The sequence below is a fragment of the Mesoplodon bidens genome (assembly GCF_964165515.1).
Source record: "Mesoplodon bidens genome assembly, chromosome: 14".
NCBI classification, from domain to species: domain Eukaryota; kingdom Metazoa; phylum Chordata; class Mammalia; order Artiodactyla; family Ziphiidae; genus Mesoplodon; species Mesoplodon bidens.
In genome coordinates, this window is record NC_138170.1 from 89267509 (window position 1) to 89290232 (window position 22724).

At 42.4% G+C, this 22724-nt stretch overlaps 1 protein-coding gene across 3 annotated transcripts in view; it reads right to left on the minus strand.

The window, feature by feature from the left end:
- Positions 1–22328, minus strand: part of LOC308628143 (uncharacterized protein) — a 57807-nt gene extending 35479 nt beyond the window's left edge. For 2 of the 3 annotated variants that reach the window (XM_081254807.1, XM_081254806.1), the window contains exon 1: positions 21497–22328. In XM_081254807.1, the coding sequence (XP_081110933.1) occupies positions 21497–21820 (324 nt within the window). In that variant the 5' untranslated portion in view covers positions 21821–22328. Of the gene's footprint in view, positions 1–19803; positions 20348–21496 lie in introns of those variants that run through there. The other variant, XR_014017500.1, reaches the window with a different exon arrangement.
- Between the last annotated feature and the right edge of the window lie 396 nt (positions 22329–22724).

Sequence of the window (22724 nt, forward strand, 5' to 3'; positions counted from 1 at the left end):
GAATGGAGAAATCACGGCCTCTTCAATAAGTGGTGCTGGGAAAACTGGACAGCTACAGGTAAAAGAATTAAATTAAAAGACTCCCTTACACCATACACAAAAATAAACTCAAAATGGATAAAAGACTTAATGTAAAGCCAGACACTATAAAATTCTTAGAGGAAAACATAGGCAGAACACTCTATGACATCAATCACAGCAAGATCCTTTTTGACCCACCTCCTAGAGAAATGGAAATAAAAATAAAAATAAAAACATGGGACCTAATGAGACTTAAAAGCTTTTGCACAGCAAAGGAAAATGTAAACAAGATGAAAAGACAACCCCCAGAATGGGAGAAAATATTTGCCAATGAAGCAACTGACAAAGGATTAATCTCCAAACTTTACAAGCACCCCCTGCAGCTCAATATCAAAGAAACAAACAAGCCAATCCAAAATGGGCAGAAGACCTATTAGACATTTCTCCAAAGAAGATATACACATTGCCAGGAAACACATGAAAGAATGCTCAACATCACTGATCATTAGAGAATTGCAAATCAAAATTACAATGAGGTATCATCCCACACAGGTAAGAAGGGCCATCATTCAAAAAATCTACAAACAATAAATGCTGCAGAGGTGTGGAGAAAAGGGAACCCTCTTGCACCGTCGGTGGGAATGTAAATTGATACACAGACACTATGGAGAACAGTATGGAGGTTCCTTAAAAAACTAAAAATAGAGCTACCATATGACACAGCAATCCCACTACTGGGCATATACCTGGAGAAAACCATAATTCAAAAAGAATCATGTTCCACAATGTTCATTGCAACTCTATTTGCAATAGCCAGGACATGGAAGCAACCTAAGTGTCCATCAACTGATGAATGGATAAAAAAGATTTTGCACATCTTCAATATAAAATGGAATATTATCAGCCATAAAAATAAATGAAATTGAGTTATTTATAGTGAGGCGGATGGACCTAGAGTCTGTCATACAGAGTGAAGTAAGTCAGAAAGACAAAAACGAATACTGTATGCTAACACATATATATGGAATTTTAAAAAAGAAAAAAAATGGTTGGGAAGAAACTACGGGCAGGACAGGAATACAGACGCAGACGTAGAGAATGGACTTGAGGACATGGGGAGGGGGAAGAGTAAGCCGGGACGAAGTAAGAGAGTGGCATTAACTTATATATACTACCAAATGTAAAATAGATAGCTAGTAGGAAACAGCTGCATAGGATGGGGAGATCAGCTCAGTGCTTTGTGACCACTTAGAGGGGTGGGAAACGGAGGGTGGGAGGGAGATGGAAGAGGGAGGAGAAATCGGGATATATTTATATGTATAGCTGATTCACTTTGTTATACAGCAGAAACTAACTCACCATTGTAAAGCAATTATAGTCCAATAAAGATGCTAAAAATAAATAAATAAATAAATAAATTATACCTCCCCCAAATTAAGTTTTTTTAAAAATAAATAAATAGGGCTTCCCTGGTGGCGCAGTGGTTGAGAGTCCGCCTGCCGATGCAGGGGACGCGGGTTCGTGCCCCGGCCTGGGAAGATCCCACATGCCACGGAGCGGCTAGGCCCGTGAGCCATGGCTGCTGAGCCTGCACGTCTGGAGCCTGTGCTCCGCAACGGGAGAGGCCACAACATTGAGAAGCCCGCGTACCGCAAAAAACAAACAAACAAACAAACAAACAAATAAATAAATAAAAAAGGGTACTCAATAACATGGTAACTCTAAACCTAAGTATTTTCAATACTACAGCAAAGGTAAATGGATTAATGTCTCCTATTAAAGTGTAATTTTTTATAATATGTGCAACTAAAATTTTTTCCCAATATACAGGTAAAATAAAATAATTACTTTAGAAAGGTGAAAACATTCCATGTATTTAAAAACAGTAAAACGATAAGCATATGATATGCATCTTAGATAAAGTAGTGTTTAATTTCAGAACAATTTGTCAATATTGTAACTAGTACTATTATCCCAATTTCTTAAAAATATTTCAATACTTTTTCTATTTGAAAAAATACTTTAATATTTTTTTCTTTGCTCTTTTGTGGTCTAATACATGGTAAGTATTTAGCTGCTAACATAACTTTTAAATATTTGTTTTTTACAGCCAAACAAAACTGAATCAAGAAGAAATAGATAACTTGAACAGACTGATCACTACAAGCAAAATAGAAACTGTAATTTACAAAAACTCCCTACCAACAAAAATCCAGGATCAGATGGTTTCACAGGCAAATTCTACCAAATATACAAAGCAAAACTTACACTGATTCTTCTCAAGCTCTTCGAAAAGATTGAAGATTAAGGAATACATCCAATGACATTCTATGAAGCCACCATCACCCTGATATCAAAACCAGATGGGGGGGGACTTCCCTGGTGGCACAGTGGTTAAGAATCCATCTGCCAATGCAGGGGACATAGTTTCAAGCCCTGGTCCGGGAAGATCTCACATGCCGTGGAGCAACTAAGCCTATGTGCCACAACTACTGAGCCTGTGCTCTACAGCCCACGAGCCATAACTACTGAGCCTGATAGCCACAACTACTGAAGCCCACGCACCTAGAGCCCATGCTCTGCAAAAAAGAAGCCAGTGCAGTGAACAGCCCGCACACCACAACAAAGAGTAACCCATACTCGCCACAACTAGAGAGAGCCCGTTCACAGCAACAAACACCCAATGCATCCAAAAATAAGTAAATAAAGAAATTTACTGAAAAATAAAAAAACACAGATGGGGACTTTTCTGGTGGTCCTGCAGTTAAGATTTTTCCTTCCAGTGCAGGGGGTGTGGGTTCAATGCCTAGTGGTGGAGCTAAGATCCCACATGCCTCACAATTAAGAAACCAAAACATAAAACAGAAGCAATACTGTAACAAATTCAATAAAGACTTAAAAAAAAAAAACACAGAGAAAGACACTAGCAAAAAAGAAAATTGCAGGTCAATATCTCTGATAAATATGGATGCAAAAATTCTCAACTGAATATTAGAAAACCCAATCTGACAGCACATAAGAGGATCATACACCATGATCGAATTTGATTCACCCCCGTGTCACAAAGTTGTTTCAACATATGCCAATCAATCAACATGATACACTCCATCAACAAAGGAAAAACACAAAACAAATGATCATCTCAATAGATGCCGAAAAAGCATTTGAGAAACTTCAACATCCATTCATGATAAAAACGCTTACTAAAATGGGTATAAAGGAAACATCTCAACATAATAAAAGCTATTTATGACAAACCCACAGCCAATATAATATTCAATGCTCATGACAAAATATCAAAGAAGCACGGAAAAGTGATGGAGGAGATGGAGAAACTTCTCAGTGTGCAGATGCGGGATCAATATCAGCGCTAAATCCTGCTCAGCTTATGGTGATTCAAGAGAAAGCTAAAAGCCTTTATGAAGACTTGAAGAAGAAACACGGGAAAGAATCAGAGGGCATATTTTTTAATGCCAGCCATGGCTGTTTTCATCGGTTCAAGGGTAGAGCCAACCTCAACAAGGTAAAAGTAAGTGGAGAGGCAGCAGGTGCAGATAGGGTAGCTGTCCAGGAACTTCCTGAAACACTTTGAGAAATTATTGATAATGGTGTGCATTTACCCAACCAGGTGTTTAATGTGGATGAGACACATCTGTACTGGAAGAGGATGCCAGACCGAAGTTACATCAGTAAGAAGGAAAAGTTGATGCCGGGCTGTAAAGCAGAAACACATAGGCTAACTGTTGTTTGGTGGCAATTCTTCCAGTGATATGAAGCTGAAGCCTCTCTTAGTTCATCATTCAGAGAACCCAAGAACCCTTAAAAACATAGCCAATGACTCTCTTCCTATTGTGTGGAAGTGTAACCCCAAATCCTGGATTACACAGGCCACGTTCCAGGATTGGTTTTGCCAACACTTTATCCCAGATGTAGAGAAATATTGCTCGGAGAAGGACGTCCCAGAAAAACATTCTTTTGCTGCTTGACAATGCTCTGGGCCACCCCCCTTTCATGGATGACTTTTCCCAACGTCAAAGTAGTGCATCTGTCACTGAATACTACATTGCTCATCCATCCTATGGACCAGGAAGTTATAGCGACTTTCAAGAAATATTATTTATGTCACACTTTTTGTCAGGCAGTAAAGGTAAGTGAGAAATCAGGAAGAACCTAGGGACAATTTTGGAAGGACTATAACATCTACAAGGCCATAAAAAACATTGACTTTGCATGGTGTGAGTGTATGTTGGTCACCATGAATGGGGTTTGGAAGAACCTTTGCCCACAGTTTGTTCATGATGTTTGTGGACTTGAGAAGGCAGATCAGAAGTCTGAAAAGGTCTTCAGCAACGTAGTGACCCTCAGCGAGAAGCTGGAGCTAGATCTGCAAGAGGACGGTTTCATTGAACTCCTTGCTGTGCAACATGAGGAGCTTACTGATGGAATTGGAGGCGCAGAGAAAGGATGAAGAGGGACAGGAGGAAGAAGAAGTAACTGAAGAACTGAAGAGATTCACGACACAGAAAATGCCAAGGGCATCTTCTAAATTTGAGGAGGCACTGTTAGTTTCTGAGGCACAGGGTTCGAACCTACAATGGTACCCAAAGGTGGTAGCAGCCATTCAGAATGCAAACCAGTGCTACCGTGTCATCATCTATGATGAGAAGAAACGAGCTACGACCCAGACATCAATGGATCAGTTTTTCAAGAGGGTAGATAGAATGAAATCCAGCAAGGAACCAGAACCTGTGTCATCAATGTCAGGTATGAGTGAAATTGGAGCTTGCCCCCTGTCTCCCACTGCTGATAACCCTTCACCTCTACCATCTCCCACCTCCTCCCCCTCCTCCAATCAGTAACTCTTCTCGCCTGTTCCCTCGATGCCAGCCCCAGTATCCCAGCTGTTGTACTGTATTACTGTACTTTTCAAGTCACTGTACTGTAAGACTAAAAATGTCTTCTTTGTTTTTGTGTTTGTTTCTTATATACTGTTTGTGTGAAAAGTATTATAAACCCATTATGGTACAATACCATATAGCCGACTGTGTAACCTGGGTACCTCGGCTAACTTTGTTGGACTTACAAACAAATTGGACTTACAAGCGCACTCTTGGAACAGAACTTGTTCATACGTAGCGGACTTACAGTAAAAGCAAAAAAGAAACAGGAACTAATCAAACTTATAAGCTTTTGCACAGCAAAGGAAACCATAATCAAAATGAAAATACAACCTATGGGCTGGGAGAAAATATTAGCAAATGATGAGACTGACAATGGCTTAATTTACAAACTATACAAACAGCTCCTACAACTCAATAACAATATAACAAATAACTCAATGGAAAAATGGGTAGAAGACCTAAATAAACATTTCTCTAAAGAAGACATACAGATAGCCAATAGGCACATGAAAAGATGCTAATCATCACTAATTATTAGAGAAATGCAAATCCAAATTACAATGAGGTATCACTTCACACTGATCAGAATGGCCATCATTAAAAAAAATCTACAATTAACAAATGCTGGATGGGGTATGGAGAAAAGGGAACCCCTCAGCACTGTTGGTGGCCATGTAAGTTGGTGCAGCCACTATGGAAAACAGTATGGAGGTTCTGCAAAAAAACTATAAAGAGAGTTGCCATCTGATCTAGCAATCCCACTTCTGGACATATATCTAGACAAAATTATAATTCCAAAAAATATATAAAACCCTATGTTCATAGAAGCACTATTTATAATAGCCAAGACATGGAAACAACCTAAATGTTCATTAAAAAATGAATGTATAAAGAAAGTGTGGTATACGTATACAATAGATATTACTCAGACATAAAAAGGAATGAAATAATGCCATTTGCAGCAACATGGATGGACATAGAGATAATGATACTGAGGTAAGTCATAAAGAGAAAGACAAATACCATATAATATCACTTACATGTGGAATCGAAAACAGGACACAAATGAACATGTCAGCAAAACAGAAACAAACACACAGATATAGAAAACAGAGTTGTGGTTGCCAAGGAGAGAGTGATGGAAAGATTGGGAGTTTTGGAATAGCAGAAGCAAACTATTCTACATAGGATGGACAAGCCACAAAGACCTACTGTACAGCAGAGGAAACTATATTCAGTATCCTCTGATAAACCATAATGGAAAGCTAAAAATAGAACTACCATATGACCCAGCAATCCCACTACTGAGCATATACCCGGAGAAAACCATAATTCAAAAAGATACATGTATCACAATATTCACTGTAGCACTATTTACAAGAGCCAGGACATAGAACCAACCTAAATGTCCATCGACAGATGAATATAGAAAGAAGATATGGCCTATATATATAATGGAGTATTACTCAGCCATAAAAAGGAATAAAATTGAGTTATTTGTAGTGAGGTGGTTGGACCTAGAGTCTGTCATACAGAGTGAAGTACGTCAGAAAGAGAAAAACAAATACTGTATGTGAACACATATATATGGAATTCAGAAAAATGGTACTGATGAACCTAGCGACAGGGCAGGAATAAAGACACAGATGTAGAGAACGGACTTCAGGACACAGGGCTGAAGGGGACACAGGGACGTAGTGAGAGAGTAGCACTGACATATATACACTACCGAATGTAAAAGAGCTAGTGGTAAGCTGCCGCATAGCACAGGGAGATCAGCTCGGTGCTTTATGTCCCCCACAGGGGTGGGATAGGGAGTCTGGGAGGGAGCCTCAAGACGGGGGGATATGGGGATATATGTATACATATAGGTGATTCACTTTGTTGTAAAGCAGAAACTAATACAGTGTTATAAAGCAATTATACTCTAATAAACATGTATTTTAAAATACCACAACGTTGTAAATCAACTACACTAGAAAATATTTCTTAAGTGAAAAAGATTTTTTGAATGTATGTTTTATTGTGTGTGTGTACCACAGGTTCAATATATATGAATTATGTCAAATTGATTACATTGTTTTTCAAAATAAAGAATTTTTGATATTCTACATCAGCTGCATAATATAAATGCAGAAAAACTATATTATTTTTTTCTAAAGTTCAGAAATACCCATTTTGCTCATTCGGTATACTATAAACCACTAACCGTTAAAAAGGGATTCATGACCTCTTTCTTCCAAAGAAATATTTCTGCACTCACACAAGTTTAATAGAATGTTCCATCATGAACTGGCTTCCTACCTTAGAGACATGAGATTTGCATCCTGAAATCTCTTTCTTGCAAAAATGTCCAATTAGCATCCTAGCATTACAGAAAAGAAATGCTTTTTGCCAGATCTCAAATTACATACAACTTTATCACGACATCATGTATGTTTTTTTTCCACACACACAGACTGTATTTTATTTTTACCAGAGAAAAATCAACTGACACCAAACATTGTAAATGGATGACCACAGCAAAAGCAACAATGATTGTAATTACCAAACATGAAACACACTCATACTATTGTCATAATATTGACATTCATTCCAGGAATCCTCCAAAGTTCCTTTATTTTGCAGTGAAAGACACCATGGTTTTTTTTGTGTTTTTTTTTTGCAGTACGCAGGCCTATCAGTGTTGTGGGCTCTCCCATTGTGGAGCATAGGCTCCGGACGTGCAGGCTCAGCGGCCATGGCTCACGGGCCTAGCCGCTTCGTGGCATGTGGGATCTTCCCGGACCGGGGCACGAACCCGTGTCCCCTGCATCGGCAGGCGGACTCTCAACAACTGCACCACCAGGGAAGCCTGACATCATATATATTTAAATTATCAGCACTCACCTGAGATCTTCAAAAATCAACAAAAACATAATTTTGTGCTCTCTTTCATTTATTCTGGTTCTAAGTGGTCATTTCTAAACGAAAGTATTTAGGTATGTTAACGTCATCTTATAACATCATATTTCAAATGACTACCGTCTCTCCAAAGATGCAATATGAGGAACTCATAAGTAGGCTTTCCAAAGTTTTACTCTTTGAATCTGTATTACACTTCTGCTGAACTTCACACTGTTCATTATTCTCTGAGAATATTCTTTTTCTTGTATGCCCATCTCACATGCTCTTTCATTTCATGAAGTTTTTTCCTACAATTTTATGCCTAGTTTATTTCTGAGAAAATGCATTATTCCAGATTGATAATTATAGACACAAAAACTTCTATATAATTCCCTGAGAGTTTCAAAAACTCCTTCTTCTTTTTTTTTAAATCCCTAGATTCTGAAGCTCTCCACAAAGCATTACTAAAATTGCATTTACATAGTATATACATATTAATCACACATTAATGCATTTACAATTGTATTATGCTTTATTGCTAATTTTGGAGCATAAACGTAGCTGTCTTATTTACCACCCTCTTGGAAATCACTTTAATATTTGCACTTAGGACTTGAAAGAGAATGGATAAATAAAAACCTGAAGAATATGCAAATACAATTTATATATTTCTCATAAAATTAGGTGATTATCTAACCTTTATCCAGAAAAAAGAAGAGCCCACATACTCTGCAGTCATGATACTCGAGAATGTGTGGTCTTCCAGCAGGAAAACATGCGGTAATCCACGTGGCAGAGTTTACCTGTGACCAGCTGGGGTTAGTGTCCTATGCATTCCTTACATGCAACATATCAGGAGTGGCCAAAGTGAATTTGTCAGTTGTGGCAATCAGTATAATGAAGATTTGTAGCAGGTCATGCTCATATATGCAGCACAGGTACAATCAACATTTTGCTCAATTCTGGTAGATCTAAATCTGTATCTGTTACTTTGTCTTTAACGAGGAAATGTCAGAACTGACTTACCAAAAAAAAGTGTTTTGTTTGTTTGTTTGTTTGTTTTTGCGGTACGCGGGCCTCTCACTGTTGTGGCCTCTCCCGTTGCGGAGCACAGGCTCCGGACGTGCAGGCTTAGTGGCCATGGCTCACGGGCCCAGCCGCTCCGCGGCATGTGGGATCTTCCTGGACCCGGGCACGAACCCGTGTCCCCTGCATCGGCAGGCGGACTCTCAACCACTGCGCCACCAGGGAAGCCCTGTTTGTTTGTTTTAATTACAGTCACGGTGAGTAAGACATAGCTCAGAACAACTAATGTGACTTAGTGATTCTCTCATCAGGAAATGCAGTTTCTACTTCCCTGTTTATTCTCCACATCTTGTAGTAAGTTAAGTTTCAGTGAAAGATGAATCTACAGGGTGAAAAGAAAAGAAAACTTACATGTGTTGATAAGATCATTCTGACAGGTTTTACCACGTATGTCAGTGTTTCTGGTGATGGACACAAGCTAGAGCTCCCTACTGTGACATTTTCACTGATGTCATTCCCCTTGATCCTCAATTTGAAAGTGGATAAAAATGTTTTCTATGTTTTCTTCTTTAAGAAATTAAATAAAGAATGCTGTCTAGACATGATCCTCTAATGACTTTCAGTCAGTGGTCATCAAGAGAAGAAAAGCACAGAATCTCATCCCCACAGAAGGGTGACATTCAGTCAGGTAAGAAAATTCTCCCCAAAATCAGAGCTTCATCTTTAACATTCAATCAAAGGCTTTCACAGGTGCTTCATACTCTGCACTCAGCCTTACCATATGGGATTGGCTCTGAGAATCTCACACCAGATGACTGACAAACATGTCATAGTACAGTGATCTGGGACCAGATCCTGCCTCTCTTAATGATCTCCCGCAGGGACATTGCAATATTCTAGGATATTTCCTGGAGCCCTCTACTCTATACAGGTACACTTCCAAGTAGAAACAGAAGCTTTGATTCTCACTGGGACCCCTGCTCTGTCCAACCAACCTCTCTAGAAATATGATGTTCTAATCTCTCCTGATTAGAACATTGCACGGTCTCTCACTGTGCTAATTTAGTAAAGGTAAAAGAGAAACAAGAAAGAGCAAACTATGCAGGGAGCAATATATAAGATTCCTTTACTTAATGTATTTATCTGATATACACAAATATTGAGAAGTATAGATTCATTTCATAATGGTCAAGAAAAGAGGAGGAGGAACCTCCATGCCAACAGTATATATAAGTTGGAATCAATCCTGCATAAGCTCCAGCTAAAGCTTAGCTACGAGGTACTAACTCTTCTCATAAAGAAGCAATAGTTCTCCATCATTTGAAGCACACTGAGGACTCAGACAGCTGGACCCTGAGGGTGTAGTCTCCTCACTCGAATTCTGTACCTGCATCACAGAGCAATGAAATATTCCCAAAGAATTATTAAGGATGAGGTGGGGAGCCGAAATAAAAAAGATGAAACCACAGTCTGCCCTACCATCCATTCTGCTGGATATTACCACCATCTTGGCCCAGTATGACCTTCCCACTTTTCTCTGGGCCTCCCTACTTCCCACCTCCATCCTCTCATTATATCTTACCTACACTTGGAAACAACTCTAGTTTTCCCACTTATCTTCATCAACAAGCAATCCAAATAGCAACTGTGTATATAACTCCTTAGAAACCTCAGGTATGACTCATTTGAACGGATCCTGGGTCACACCTACCTCCTGATCTTGGAGAGTCTCCCAGAGAGTCCAGAGGCAACTACAGCACAGCCTCAGGGACATAGACACTGGCAGCAGCCACTTGGGGGAGCTCCTTCTACCTCGTGGCCACTGGTACCAGCAAGCATTATTTCAGAGTCCTCCCTCTATCTTTTTAGCCTCAGGGTCTAGCCCTACCCATTTCCACCAGACTATAGACACAAGTACTAGGATGCTGCAGGCCAAGCAACTAACTGAGCAGGGGCATAGCCCCATCCACCAGCAAACAGGCTGCTTTCAGACCCTCTCAATGCACAGCTGCCGCTGGACATGGGCCCAGCAACCAAAAGCCCCAGGACCAGCCTCCACACCTAAGTGGAGAGGCACCAGCCCCAGAGTCCTTGGCCCCTCTGACAAGTGAGCCTGCTCTGGCCTTGGAATCAGTCTCACCGTCGGCAGGTGATTACTGCACAGGGACTGGATGGAGCTTGGACCTACCCAACAGCAAATCTGCTCTAGCAGTGGGATCAGCCTCATACACCAACAGGTACACACCAGCTCCAGGAATACCACAGCCCAGCAGCCTGTGTGACCAGAACACTCACTTGCAGGCCACAAGCAGCCATGCACTCACTTGGGTCTTGACCCTGCCCATCAGAATGACAGCACAAGATTAGGGATACCCCAGACCCTGCAGAGAGCTGTGTCAGGAACAGCGATCCAACACCAACTCTGAGACTCCTGGGCCCTGCAGCCAGAACTCAGGACCTGTGTCTTCCTCCCAGTAGCCAGCATCACCCCAGTGACTGGGCACTAGCCCTGATATCACCTGGACTGCAATTCTACCCATAAGTGAACCAGCACTAGATTTGGTGTCCCACAGAGTCGTGCAGCCAACTGCCTTATGATTTAGCCTCACCAAGCAGCACAGACAGCCTCCATACAAGGCAGAGTCTGTCAAACAAGCAGTCTGGGGGCAGCCAAGCCTACCAGACCACCCACAGTAGTCAGCCCACCACAATAGAAGAGCCCAAGTAGCCAACATAGGGGGTACACCTAGAACATATAGTTCTAGTGACCAGGGGACAGTGGGCTTCTGGGACACATAGGACCTCTCCTACAAAAGGCCACTTCTAGAAGGTCAGGAAATGTAACGAACATACTACATACATAGCAATAAAAACAGCAAGTTAAGAAAAATGAGGTGACACTGAAACACGATCCAAATGAAGGAACAAGATAAGAACTCAGAAGAAGATCTAAGTGAAGTGGAGGTAGCCAATCTCCTCAAAAAATAGTTCAAGGTAATGACTATAAAGATGATCAAAGAACTCAGGAGAAGAATGGACGACCAGAGCAAGAAGGTAGAATTTTTTAAAAAAGAGTTAGAGCATTAAAGAACAACAAAACAGAGATGAGGAATACAATAACTGAAATGAAAAATACACTAAAAGGAAACTACTGTAGACTAAATGACAGAGGAATGAATCAGAAAACTGAAGGACAGAGTACTGGCAATCACTGAAGATGAACTGTAAAACAATAGATTAAAATGAAATGAAGAAAGTTGAACAGACATGTGAAACATCAAGTGTACTAATATTTGCATTATACTGGTCCCAGAAGCAAAAAGGAAAGAGAAAGCAGTGTAGAGCATACCTGAAGACATAAGAGCTGAAAACTTCCATAACCTGGGAAAGAAAACAGACATCCAAGTCCAGTAAAAACAGTAAGGCCAAAACAGGATCAACCCAAAGAGGACCACACCAAGACTCATTGTAATTAAAATGGCAAAAAAATAAAGATAAAAAGACACTATTAAAAGGAGCAAAGGAAAAGCAACAAGTTACAAACATGGAACTTGCATTAAGTTATCAGCTGACTTTTCAGGATAACCTCTGCATGCCAGAAGGGAGTGGCATGGTATATTTAAAGTCATGAAAGGGAAAAGCCTATAACCAAAAATACTCTACCCAGCAAGGCTCTCCTTCAGATTTGATGGTGAGATCTAAAGTTTTACAGAGAAGCAAAACTAAAAGAGCACAGCATCGCCAAACCAGCTTTATGAGAAATCTTAAAGGGGCTTTTCTCAGTGAAAAAGAAAAGGCCATGACTGAAACATAAAAATTAGAAAAGGAAACTTACTAACGGAAAAACCTCATTGGATAAGGCAAATATTCAACAAAGGAGGTAAATCAACCACGTACACAGCTAATAGGAAGGATGAAAGAAAACAGTAATAAAATCATCTATATTCACAATAAGAAGTTAAGGGACACACAAAACAAGTAGATGTAAAATATAAGGTCAAATTCAGTAACTGTGGGGGAGCAGATTAACAATGCAGGGTTGTTAGTGTCCACGTGAAACTAAGAGCTCAGCAACTTAAATAATCACACACACACACACACACACACACACACACAACTGAAAGAAATCCAAACATCATATTAAAGGTAGTCCTCACATCACAGATGAATAAAAGGGGAAAAAAGGAACAGTGAAGAAATTAAAGAGGGATTCTAAAAATACCCAAGAGAAATGAAAATGAACACACAGTGATCCAAAATCTATGGGACACAGCCAACGCAGTTCACAGGGGGAAGTTATAGTGATACAAGCTTATTCTTAGGAAACAAGAAAAATATCAAATAAACAACCTAACATTACACCTGAAGGAATTAGAAAAAGAAGAAAAAAACAAAACTCAAAGATGTCAGAAAGAAAAAAATTAAGAAAACAATACCATATGCAATCACACTAAAAATAATAAGATACCTAAGAACAAACACACCTAAGCAGGTAAAAGACATGTACTCAGAAATGTATCAGCCATTGGTGAAAGAAGTTGAAGGCAACAGAAAAAGATGAGAAAATATAGCAGGTGCATGGACTGGAAGAATTAATACTGTTAAAATAACCATACTGCCAAAGACAATCTACAGATTTAATGCAATCCCTATCAGAATACCAAAGCATTTTCACAGAACTTGAAAAAGTAATTTTAAAATTTGTATAGAAACACAAAGACCCCAAATAGCCAAACAATCTTGAGAAAGAACAGAGCTGGAGGCATCAGGCACCTTTACTTCAGATTATACTGCAAAGCGACAGTAATCAAAGAGCATCGGACCGGAGCAAAAACAGACACAAAGATCACTGGAATAGAATAGAGATCCCAGAAATAAGCCCACACACGTATATTTAATTGATTTATGACAAAGCAGGCAATATGGAGAAAGAACTGTCTCTTCAATAAGTGGTACTAGGAAAACTGGTCAGCTACATGGAAAAGACTAAAATTAGAGTATTTTAGCACACCGTATATAAAATTAATGCAAAACTGAATAAAGACCTAAATGTAGGACCATAAAACCCCGAGAGGAAAATACAGAACATTCTTCAACATAAATGATAGCAACAGTTTTGCGTTCAGTCTACTAAGGCAAATGAAACAAAAGCAAAAATAAACAAATGGGACTTCACTAAACTTAAAAGATTTTGCACAGCAAAGGAAACCAAAGACAAAATGAAAAGACAACCTGCTGAAGGAGAGACAATATTTGCACATGATAAGAGGTTAACACCAAAAAGATGACCAAGCAAGGGTTCATATCTAAACTACAGAAACAGCACATACAACTCAATATCAGAACTGCACCCAAAATATTTTTTTAAAAAATGAGAAGACTTAAATAGACATTTTTCCAAGGAAAAAATGCAGATAGACAGCCAGAATGCACAAAGATGCTAAACATAGCTAATCGGCAATAAAATGCAAATCAAAACTATGAGATATATCACCTCAATCTTGTCAGAATGGCTGTCATCAAAAAGGTCACAAATAACAAAGGTTAGTGAGGATGTGGAGAAAGGGAAACTCTTGTAAACTCTTGATGTGAATGTGAAGTAGTGCAGCTACTGTGGAAAGAAGAATGGAGGTTCCACAAAAAACTAAAAATAGAACTACCATAATATCCAGCAATTTCCCTCTTGGGTATATCAGAAGAAAACAAAAACACTATTTAAAAAAAAAATAACTGCACACCAATGTTCATAACAGTGTTATTTGCCATAGCCAAGATATAGAGTCAAACTAAGTGTTCATCAATAGGTTAGGGGATAAAAAAATGATATTTATGATGACTTCAGCAAAAAATGAAATGTTGCTATTTGCAAGAACATGGATGGACTTGGAGGGTATTATGCTTAGTAAAATAAGCCGCAGAGAAAACAAGCCTGGTAGGTTATCACTTACACGTGGCATCTAAAACATTGAATACAACAACAACAACAATGAAACAGACTCACAGATTAAAGAACAGACTAGTGGTTACCAGCAGGGAGAGACAGGGTGGAGGAGCAAAATAGTGGTAGGAGATTCTGAGGAAGAATCCACTATGTATAAAATCAATAATCTACAGTGACGTTCTGTATAGCATGGGGAATAGAGCCACTCTTTTATAATAAGTATAAATGGAGAAGAACCTAAACATTTATGAATCACTATGTTGTACCTCTGAAACTAATATAATAATGTAAATTAACTATAGATCAATAAAATATAAAGTAAGAAACAATAAAGGAGAGAGATTATTAGATAGAAATCAATTAAATAAACACAAGTTTTGGAAATCAAGGAATTAAAAAACAACATGTAAGACAACATTGGCCTTTAAAGTGTATGATCTATTCATTTAAAAGAAATCATTTAAGTGGTGAAAAATGGTACCCATTCTCACAATTTTGTATATCTAGGATAAATTATTATCTACAAAAATATGTTAGAAATATTCACTCAAAAAGAAAGAGAAAATTTGGATTAACCCATTTTAGTATACAAATTTAATATCAAAGTCTCTATGTAACATTGATGTGAATAAGTTCTGTTAGCCACTTCTAGTTTCTTTGTGATGTAAAATCTTTTAAAGCATAAAAATCAGCCTTTCTACATCATTCCATTAGACATACATAGAAGTTAAAAGAAATGAGAAGACAGAAAAATCAACCAGGAAGGTGAATTTACTGAGAAACAGCCATTAGTTCTCCCTCCTCCTTTGCTTTTCCTCCTTTTCCAGGTCTCTTTCGGTTCCAATCAAGAGAAGTCTTGAGAGTTCTGAGAATATTTCCTTGAGGGCTTCAAACCACCATACCTATGTCCTCTGCCACAACTACACACACGGGAACAAAAATAAACCTCTGCTATCTGCTCGTGTAGGAGAGATTCATGCAAAATAAACTCCTACATGGAGACCAACAGGTGGGTTTTCTACCTGTTCTTTATAATGTCCTTCCATTATAGTAAATCCCACACATTATGAGGCAGAAGGGGTTATGTGAGCTCTTTCTTGAAGTCAAAAACCTTGCATTCATTTCAAGTACCTGGTGATCATAGGGTAAAGCCAGGGAAGGTGCCATCGCCCTCGGTGGGGGGCGGTGAATGGGCTTCGGCAACCATGCACCTCCTGATGAACAGATTCTGAAGAAACAAAGGGCGGTCACACCGCAGCCAGCCTGTCAGACTGTCGGGCCACTGGGCAACCCCACCAGTCTGGAAGTGCCCCATAAGTTGCTCAAAGCAAAACTCTGCCCCCCCGTGAAGCCAGGCAATTTGGGCCAGAGAGTCAGAGGAGACCGGTAATCAACTCCTCCTCTCTGCTCACCTCCTTGGGGTTACAGCAACCCCATCTCCAAACCCAACTCTGATCCTGGAGTGCCAAGGTGGGAGCGCAGGTGGGCTCTGCCGGTGCTTCAGCGCCTTCTGGGAAGCCCCCTAGGTTGAATATGATTTGAGTTTGATCCTGAGAAACCAACAGAACTTCCCACCAGAGATAAATGAGGAGATTCTGGCCTTTATTAGTGCGTACGGTGAACCCGGTCGTCCTGGCTGTACTTGCCAACCCTCCTATTTTACGCACCTATGTTTATCCACCTTCCTCCCTGTGAGTACCTTTCACTAACCCTGAGCTCAGACTCCTGACCTATTACAGTGACTTTTTCAGTCTTTCTTTAAAAATGTACAGGTAGGGCTTCTCTGGTGGCGCAGTGGTTGAGAGTCCGCCTGCAATGCGGGGGACACAGGTTCATGCCCCAGTACGGGAGGATCCCACATGCCGCGGAGCGGCTAGGCCTATGAGCCATGGCCGCTGAGCCTGTGCGTCCGGAGCCTGTGCTCCACGACGGGAGAAACCACAACAGTGAGCGGCCCGCGTACCGCAAAAAAAAAAAAAAAAAAAAAAGGACAGGTAATAAAATGAATTTAACCTAGAAGCAGCAGCTCAGTAAGGGAAATAAAATCATCAGAAGGTACCTAATCACAGCCACAGCCATCCAGGGCCCTGTCTTATCTGCTGGGGCATAAGAATGGGACCTTCCTAAACTTGAAGGGCATCCAATCAGATAAGTTGATTACGCTCACCTCTGGCTCTTGGAGGGACTGCTAGGCAGTCTACCCAGTGTATACTGACTGCAAAACACGGTCATGGTTTTGAAACACCTATGCTCCAGGAAAGATTTTTGTGGTGCATGGGGAAGGTTTCTTTTTGACATCAAGCAAAAAATAAGTCACCAAGCCCTTTGAGCACAGGGCTTCTTAAGAGGGAAGTAGAAGGAAGGAATGGGCAGAAAACATGATCTCCTCGGAAGTGCAGGGCGTTTTTCCAAAAGAGTAGGATTTAGTCTCAGTTTAAGGAGAACACCTTTAAATAGCTGGGACAGCTCCAAACTGCAGTTTAGGGAACGAGTGCTCCAAAAGAACAGTGCTTTACAAGTCCTTCCTGGCCAGGCAGCAAGAGGATGAAGAGTTGGTTTTGCATAGTTTTGAACGCAGGAGTAAAGAAACCGAGGCATCTCTGACTAAAAGGGCCTGAGATCCTATGGCATCAGTGGGTCAGTCAGTTGCAGGGAGCAGGGGGTGTGGGGGGCGATATTTCTCTCTCAACATCTCCCAGGGCAGCCACCCCTCCCAACCCCACCCCCCTACTCCCTTCACCCTTCCTCCCTCCACTGTTGGGTCCCCAGGGACAGCACTTCTTAAGCTGGAGCGCTCAAGCACCATCTCTGCAGTCTGGATTCTTCTGGAGCCTGGCAAGTTCTGGGACAGGAAGCCAGGTCTGCAAGGCCGCTGGGGTGCAGTCAGCCCTGGAGGTCTGGAGGGGAAATGGAGCCCTGAAGCCCACCCACGTCCTTGAAGCCGAGGGAGGAACACATCCTTCTAACAGTACTTCTCAGGGGTCAGCATGCTCCCCACCCAACAGTGATCCATACTCACTTGAGGCAACAAGGACTGCCTCTAACTGGCCCCCTCGATTGTGCCTTAAGGGTCCTCGCACATGTGTGATAGCGCTGGCCCTGGATCTCTTTAGTCAGCCTAGGCCAGTGCTGCCGGGGTCCCTCCAGTCCCATCCCCCAGCCCCTCCCTCTGGGACTGTATCTAATAGAAGAAAGAGCACAGAGGAATTGGCTAAATCAAGGGACCTGGGAGCCTGGGTATGAGTTTGAAGACCGAGAAACTAAGGCACAATTACATATTATTGGAGACTCTTGTGGGGTGTGTGGGGTGAGGTTAGGAGGCTGAGAGGCTGAGTCGACCTGGTGAGTCCAGCCCCAGGACACCACACAGCCCCGTCCCCCCTTCCCTGCCATCAGACAAGGGGTGCCGCAACTCCAGCCGGGACTCTGCACTTCCCCCTCCCTGATTCTCCTCCAGAAGAGCAGGTGGTCCCGCTCTGAGGGCAGCGGCAAGACAACGGACCAAGTCCCCCCCGCACTAAGGCACTACTGGAAGCTCTTCCTGCACAGCAGTGCTGGCTTGGAGCAAACCCGAGCAGCGCCAAAGTTGGTCTCGTCCTGCAGCGGAGGGACGCAGGGTTTAAGTCAGCTGCCCTGGCTTTAAAGCAATCAGCCCCCCCTTTAGGTCAGGTGACCCGACTTTAAATCACTGTGTGCCCCTCAAGCCTGCAACTTCAAAAGTTGGGAACTTCACTTTGATCCCAGCACCTCACATAGCTGAATGCACACTAGTCACCCCCAAGCCTGGCTTAGAGGCAGGATATAAGGTAAGGGGATGGGCGTGCACTCATGGTGATGAGGGTGTACTTCATGTACCAGAAGGGTCTAGGCACTCTGGGGTACAGCTAGCAGTGCACGATACAGCAGCTCCCTGGCAAAGCTGGTGAGGCCCAGGGAGAGCAGACACACCCATGCGTGCAGAGGTTCCAGGACGGGAGCTGGGGCACAGCCAGCCAGGAGGGTGTGAAAGTGGAGGATCTGAGCCTTTTGTGAAAGGCAGACACAGAGGATGGATGAGAAACAAAGACCAGATGAAATATGGATTTGAAAAACACACCCTGCTCTTGAAATTGGGGTGGGGGGGCACCCCAGACTTGAGACTTCTTACTCCCCAGTACCTAGTGCTTTGGCCTTTGCCCAATTACTTATAAAATTTACTGATAATATCTAACCCATAGAATACTGCATTTGTAGTGCTATTGCATGTTAATGTTTCTATAGTGGAAAAATCTTTTCTACAAGAAACAGGTACACTATCTGAAATCAATTAAAACCCCTCTTTATAAAGTACTATATTGGACTTCCCTGGTGGTGCAGTGGTTAAGAATATGCCTGCCAACGCAGGGGACATGGGTTCGAGCCCTGGTCAGGGAAGATCTCACATGCTGCGGAGCAGCTATGCCCATGCGCCACAACTAGTGAACCTGCAGGCCACAACTATTGAAGCCCGTGTGCCTAGAGCCGGTGTTCCACAACAAGCGCAGCAAGAGAAGCCACTGCAATGAGAAGCCCACGCACCACAACAAAGAGTAGCCCCCGCTCGCCGCAACTGGAGAAAGACCGCACACAGCAACGAAGACCCAACACAGCCAAAAATTAATTAATTAATTAATTAATTTTAAAAAGTACTATATCCTTCTGTACAACTTCTCTGGGAAGCACAGAGATGGCGTGGGAGAGTGAGAAAGACCAATATTTAGTGCACATCTCTCATGCAGGTGCTCTGCTGGCTCAGATACATTTATCCCCACTTTACAAAGGAGGAAATAAGCTCAGAGAGGTTTAGTAATTTTCCCAAAGCCAAACAGCTATTGAGTGGCAGAACCAAGATCTGAACCAAGTCTGTTACCTCCAAAGCCTAAGTCCTCATCACAACAAAACTCAATTAATATTTACATTTATCGAATTACATTGCAGCCTGGGGAGTTCTTGGCACAATCCTGAATAAGAGTGAGAAAGAAAGAAATAGCATTGTCAACCAAAATTTTTGGAGCAGCGGCTAGATGCCTGGTCCTTTTTGGGGTTCAGCAGTGATCACGACAGGAAAAGTCGTGCTTTCATGAACCATGTAGTGGGGAGGAGAGACGGGTGCAACTTGGGTGAGGGATTTCACCTTGCTGGGCCTCTGTTTTCTCATCTGGAAAATGGGATGGGTGTTCCTCATTTTCTGGGATTGTCCGGCTGGACATTCTCTGATTCCATAAGAAGCATTTGTTTTCCTGTTTCTTTAAAATTCATTCAAGCCATGAGCCGTGATGCATGTTGTTAGCTGCTCCCCAAATCACTCTTCCCCACCCTTTTCCTGTGATCAGGTCTTTCCCGAAACATGACTCACAATCAGTCAAGTCACAGAACCTAAGGGGCACCCAGCAGAAAAATTCCAACCCTTGCTTCTCAGGAGCTCTGTGGTCTACCTGCCAGGTAAACTTAACTCACCTGGAACAAGGTGGCCATCCCTGGTTTCACATCAACATGATCTCAGGCACAAACCTCCTTTTTTTCCATTTGGTCTTTAAGTTACTTGTTGAAACAACTGTACAAATATGACAAAGGTATAAAATCAGGCATCTTCTGCCCCTAGCGCCTACTAATACATGATGTTCTGCCACTTTAAGGATAAAGATAGAACATTTCAACATTCTGCTGCCCTCATTATTTGTCATTTTTGTTGATATTTCTATTGAATACATCTTTCAAAATTTTAACAATGGAACATTTATTTAGGTTGCTCCAGACCCAGCCTTTAGTGGTAAGGGGTTTTTTGTTATATTTCTATTATGTTTCCTTTAAAAACCATTATCCTATTTAAATGGATTAAGTCAATTCTATAGGCATGTATCTTATGATATTCATGAAATGCATCCATAGAGGGCAGTAGTACAATTGATCACACTTGAGAACCTCTAGTAGCACAGTTAAGTGTACATATTATCTATGTGTAAACCAAAGTACATGCCGAGTGAGATTCTCCTACCCTTTTCACTCTGTGCCCCTCAAGCCGGTGAGAAATGGAATATTTCTTGCCATCTCAGTAAACAAAGGATATCACAGTCATCAGCCCTTGCAGCCCTCCAGTGTGAGCCGCGAGCCCTGAGGATCTCAGGATATGCAAATACAGAATGCAGGCCCCAGAGCGCTGAGGTGCATATGAAAGGAAGGAATTCAGGGAGCCCAGCCTCTGGCATCTCCGCAAACAAAGAAAAGCGCTGCATTCCTCACGTTGGGAGAGCCGGTTTTCCTTAGTTAACAATCACCTGCTGATGGTCCCCATTACCTGCGCCAGTGCCCTGCCCTGTCCCCTCCCCCCGGTCCTTTAGCTCAGGGAGGAAGGAGGGCAGAGGGACTCCGCTGAATAAGGGGCCTGCGAGCCTCGGGAGGAGTTTTTAGCCGCCTTCCCCGCAGTCGGGGGGAGGCGCGCTGACGCTGCAGCCGGGCCCTGCGCCTCCCTTGCCCCGTTTCCCCTCAGGACACTCAGGCCGACCCCCTCCCCACGCCCCACTGGGCCCCGCGAGCCAGGCCGAGGGCAGGGGCGAGAGGAGGGACCGAAGTTCCCGGGACCAGACGCTGGGGGCCGCCCTTTCTGCACAGCAGCGGCGGGTGGCAGCGAACCCCTGCCCCTCAGAAGCTGGTCTTGCCCTGCCGCCAGGGCACCGTACCAGGCGGAGGGTCGGCGCCCACTTACCCGGCCCGCCGTCCGCACGACTGTCGCGGCTTCGGCCTCCGGGGCCCCTCCAGAGCCGGCAGCGTCAGTGAGGCCGCCCTCGCCGCGGGCTCCGGGGCAGTTCCGTGAAGGCGGAGGGAAGAGACCCCGAGCCGGGAGCTCCAGCTCTGCGGAAACGCGGGCTCCGTTCTGGGCGCAGCGGGTGGGACCGCTCTGCCCCGAGGCCTTCTGGGAGGGACGGAGGCGCCGGGGGAGGGAGCCGCCAGGAGCGCAGGGCCCCGTCGGGGGTCCTGGAGGGGCGGCCCGGCCTGAGGGCCCCGCCCACTGTGACCGCAGCCCAGGCATTTTTCCTGGAGTCCTACACTACAAAGTTAGAAAGATACACGGTCTATAGTAAATATTCACAAATGATTGTTGCTGCTGTGCTTACTATCCTATTAAAGGTGTAAAATCCATAAAACACTTTAAGTTCAAAATTAAATATGAATTTTTACCTTTCTAATTATGTCTCTGCTATTCACAATTGTCGTTAATGAATCAGAGACTGTGGCATCACTAGTTAAAAGTGAGCTTGTTAAAAAAATAGAACTCAGGCCCACCGGACCTACTGAATCACAATCTGAACTTTTACAATCTCCCCAGTGTACTTGTGTACCCATGAATAGTTGAAAGGTACATTTCTACCTCGACACGTCTTTTCTGTCTGAGAAATACACACATTTTATCCAATTTGATATAAATAAAACACTCAAAAATGCATATGCCTGTGTTGAAACCATCATTTTATCATTTCTTTTCCAGATAAGTATAGTCTCTATACTGGTTTTGTGGATCACATGCCACACTCTTTTCTTGTAGTTAGAAATAAGATAGAGAAACTTACTTTGTAAAAAAAAATATATATATATATATATATAAAGTGGGTAATTGAAGACACTTCTAAATTAAAACCAGTTCTCTTAACTTGCTCTTTTCTTCTTGGGTCACATTATGAACTCTTCCCGTGGCCACACGGTATGTATACTTTTAATTTCAGCGACTGCTGACATTCCAGGATATAGCCATAGTTTTCTCTCAAGAGGACAGGCAATGCCTGGACCAAGATCAGTGGGAACTGTCCAGGTATGTGATGTTAGACAAGTATAGGAACCTGCTCTCCTCGGGTGAGGATACCTTCCTTCCAGAATTCCTTATCCAACCACAGGGTTTAGAGTCCTTCATTTGTAGAATGTCTCCTGGAATCTTCTGC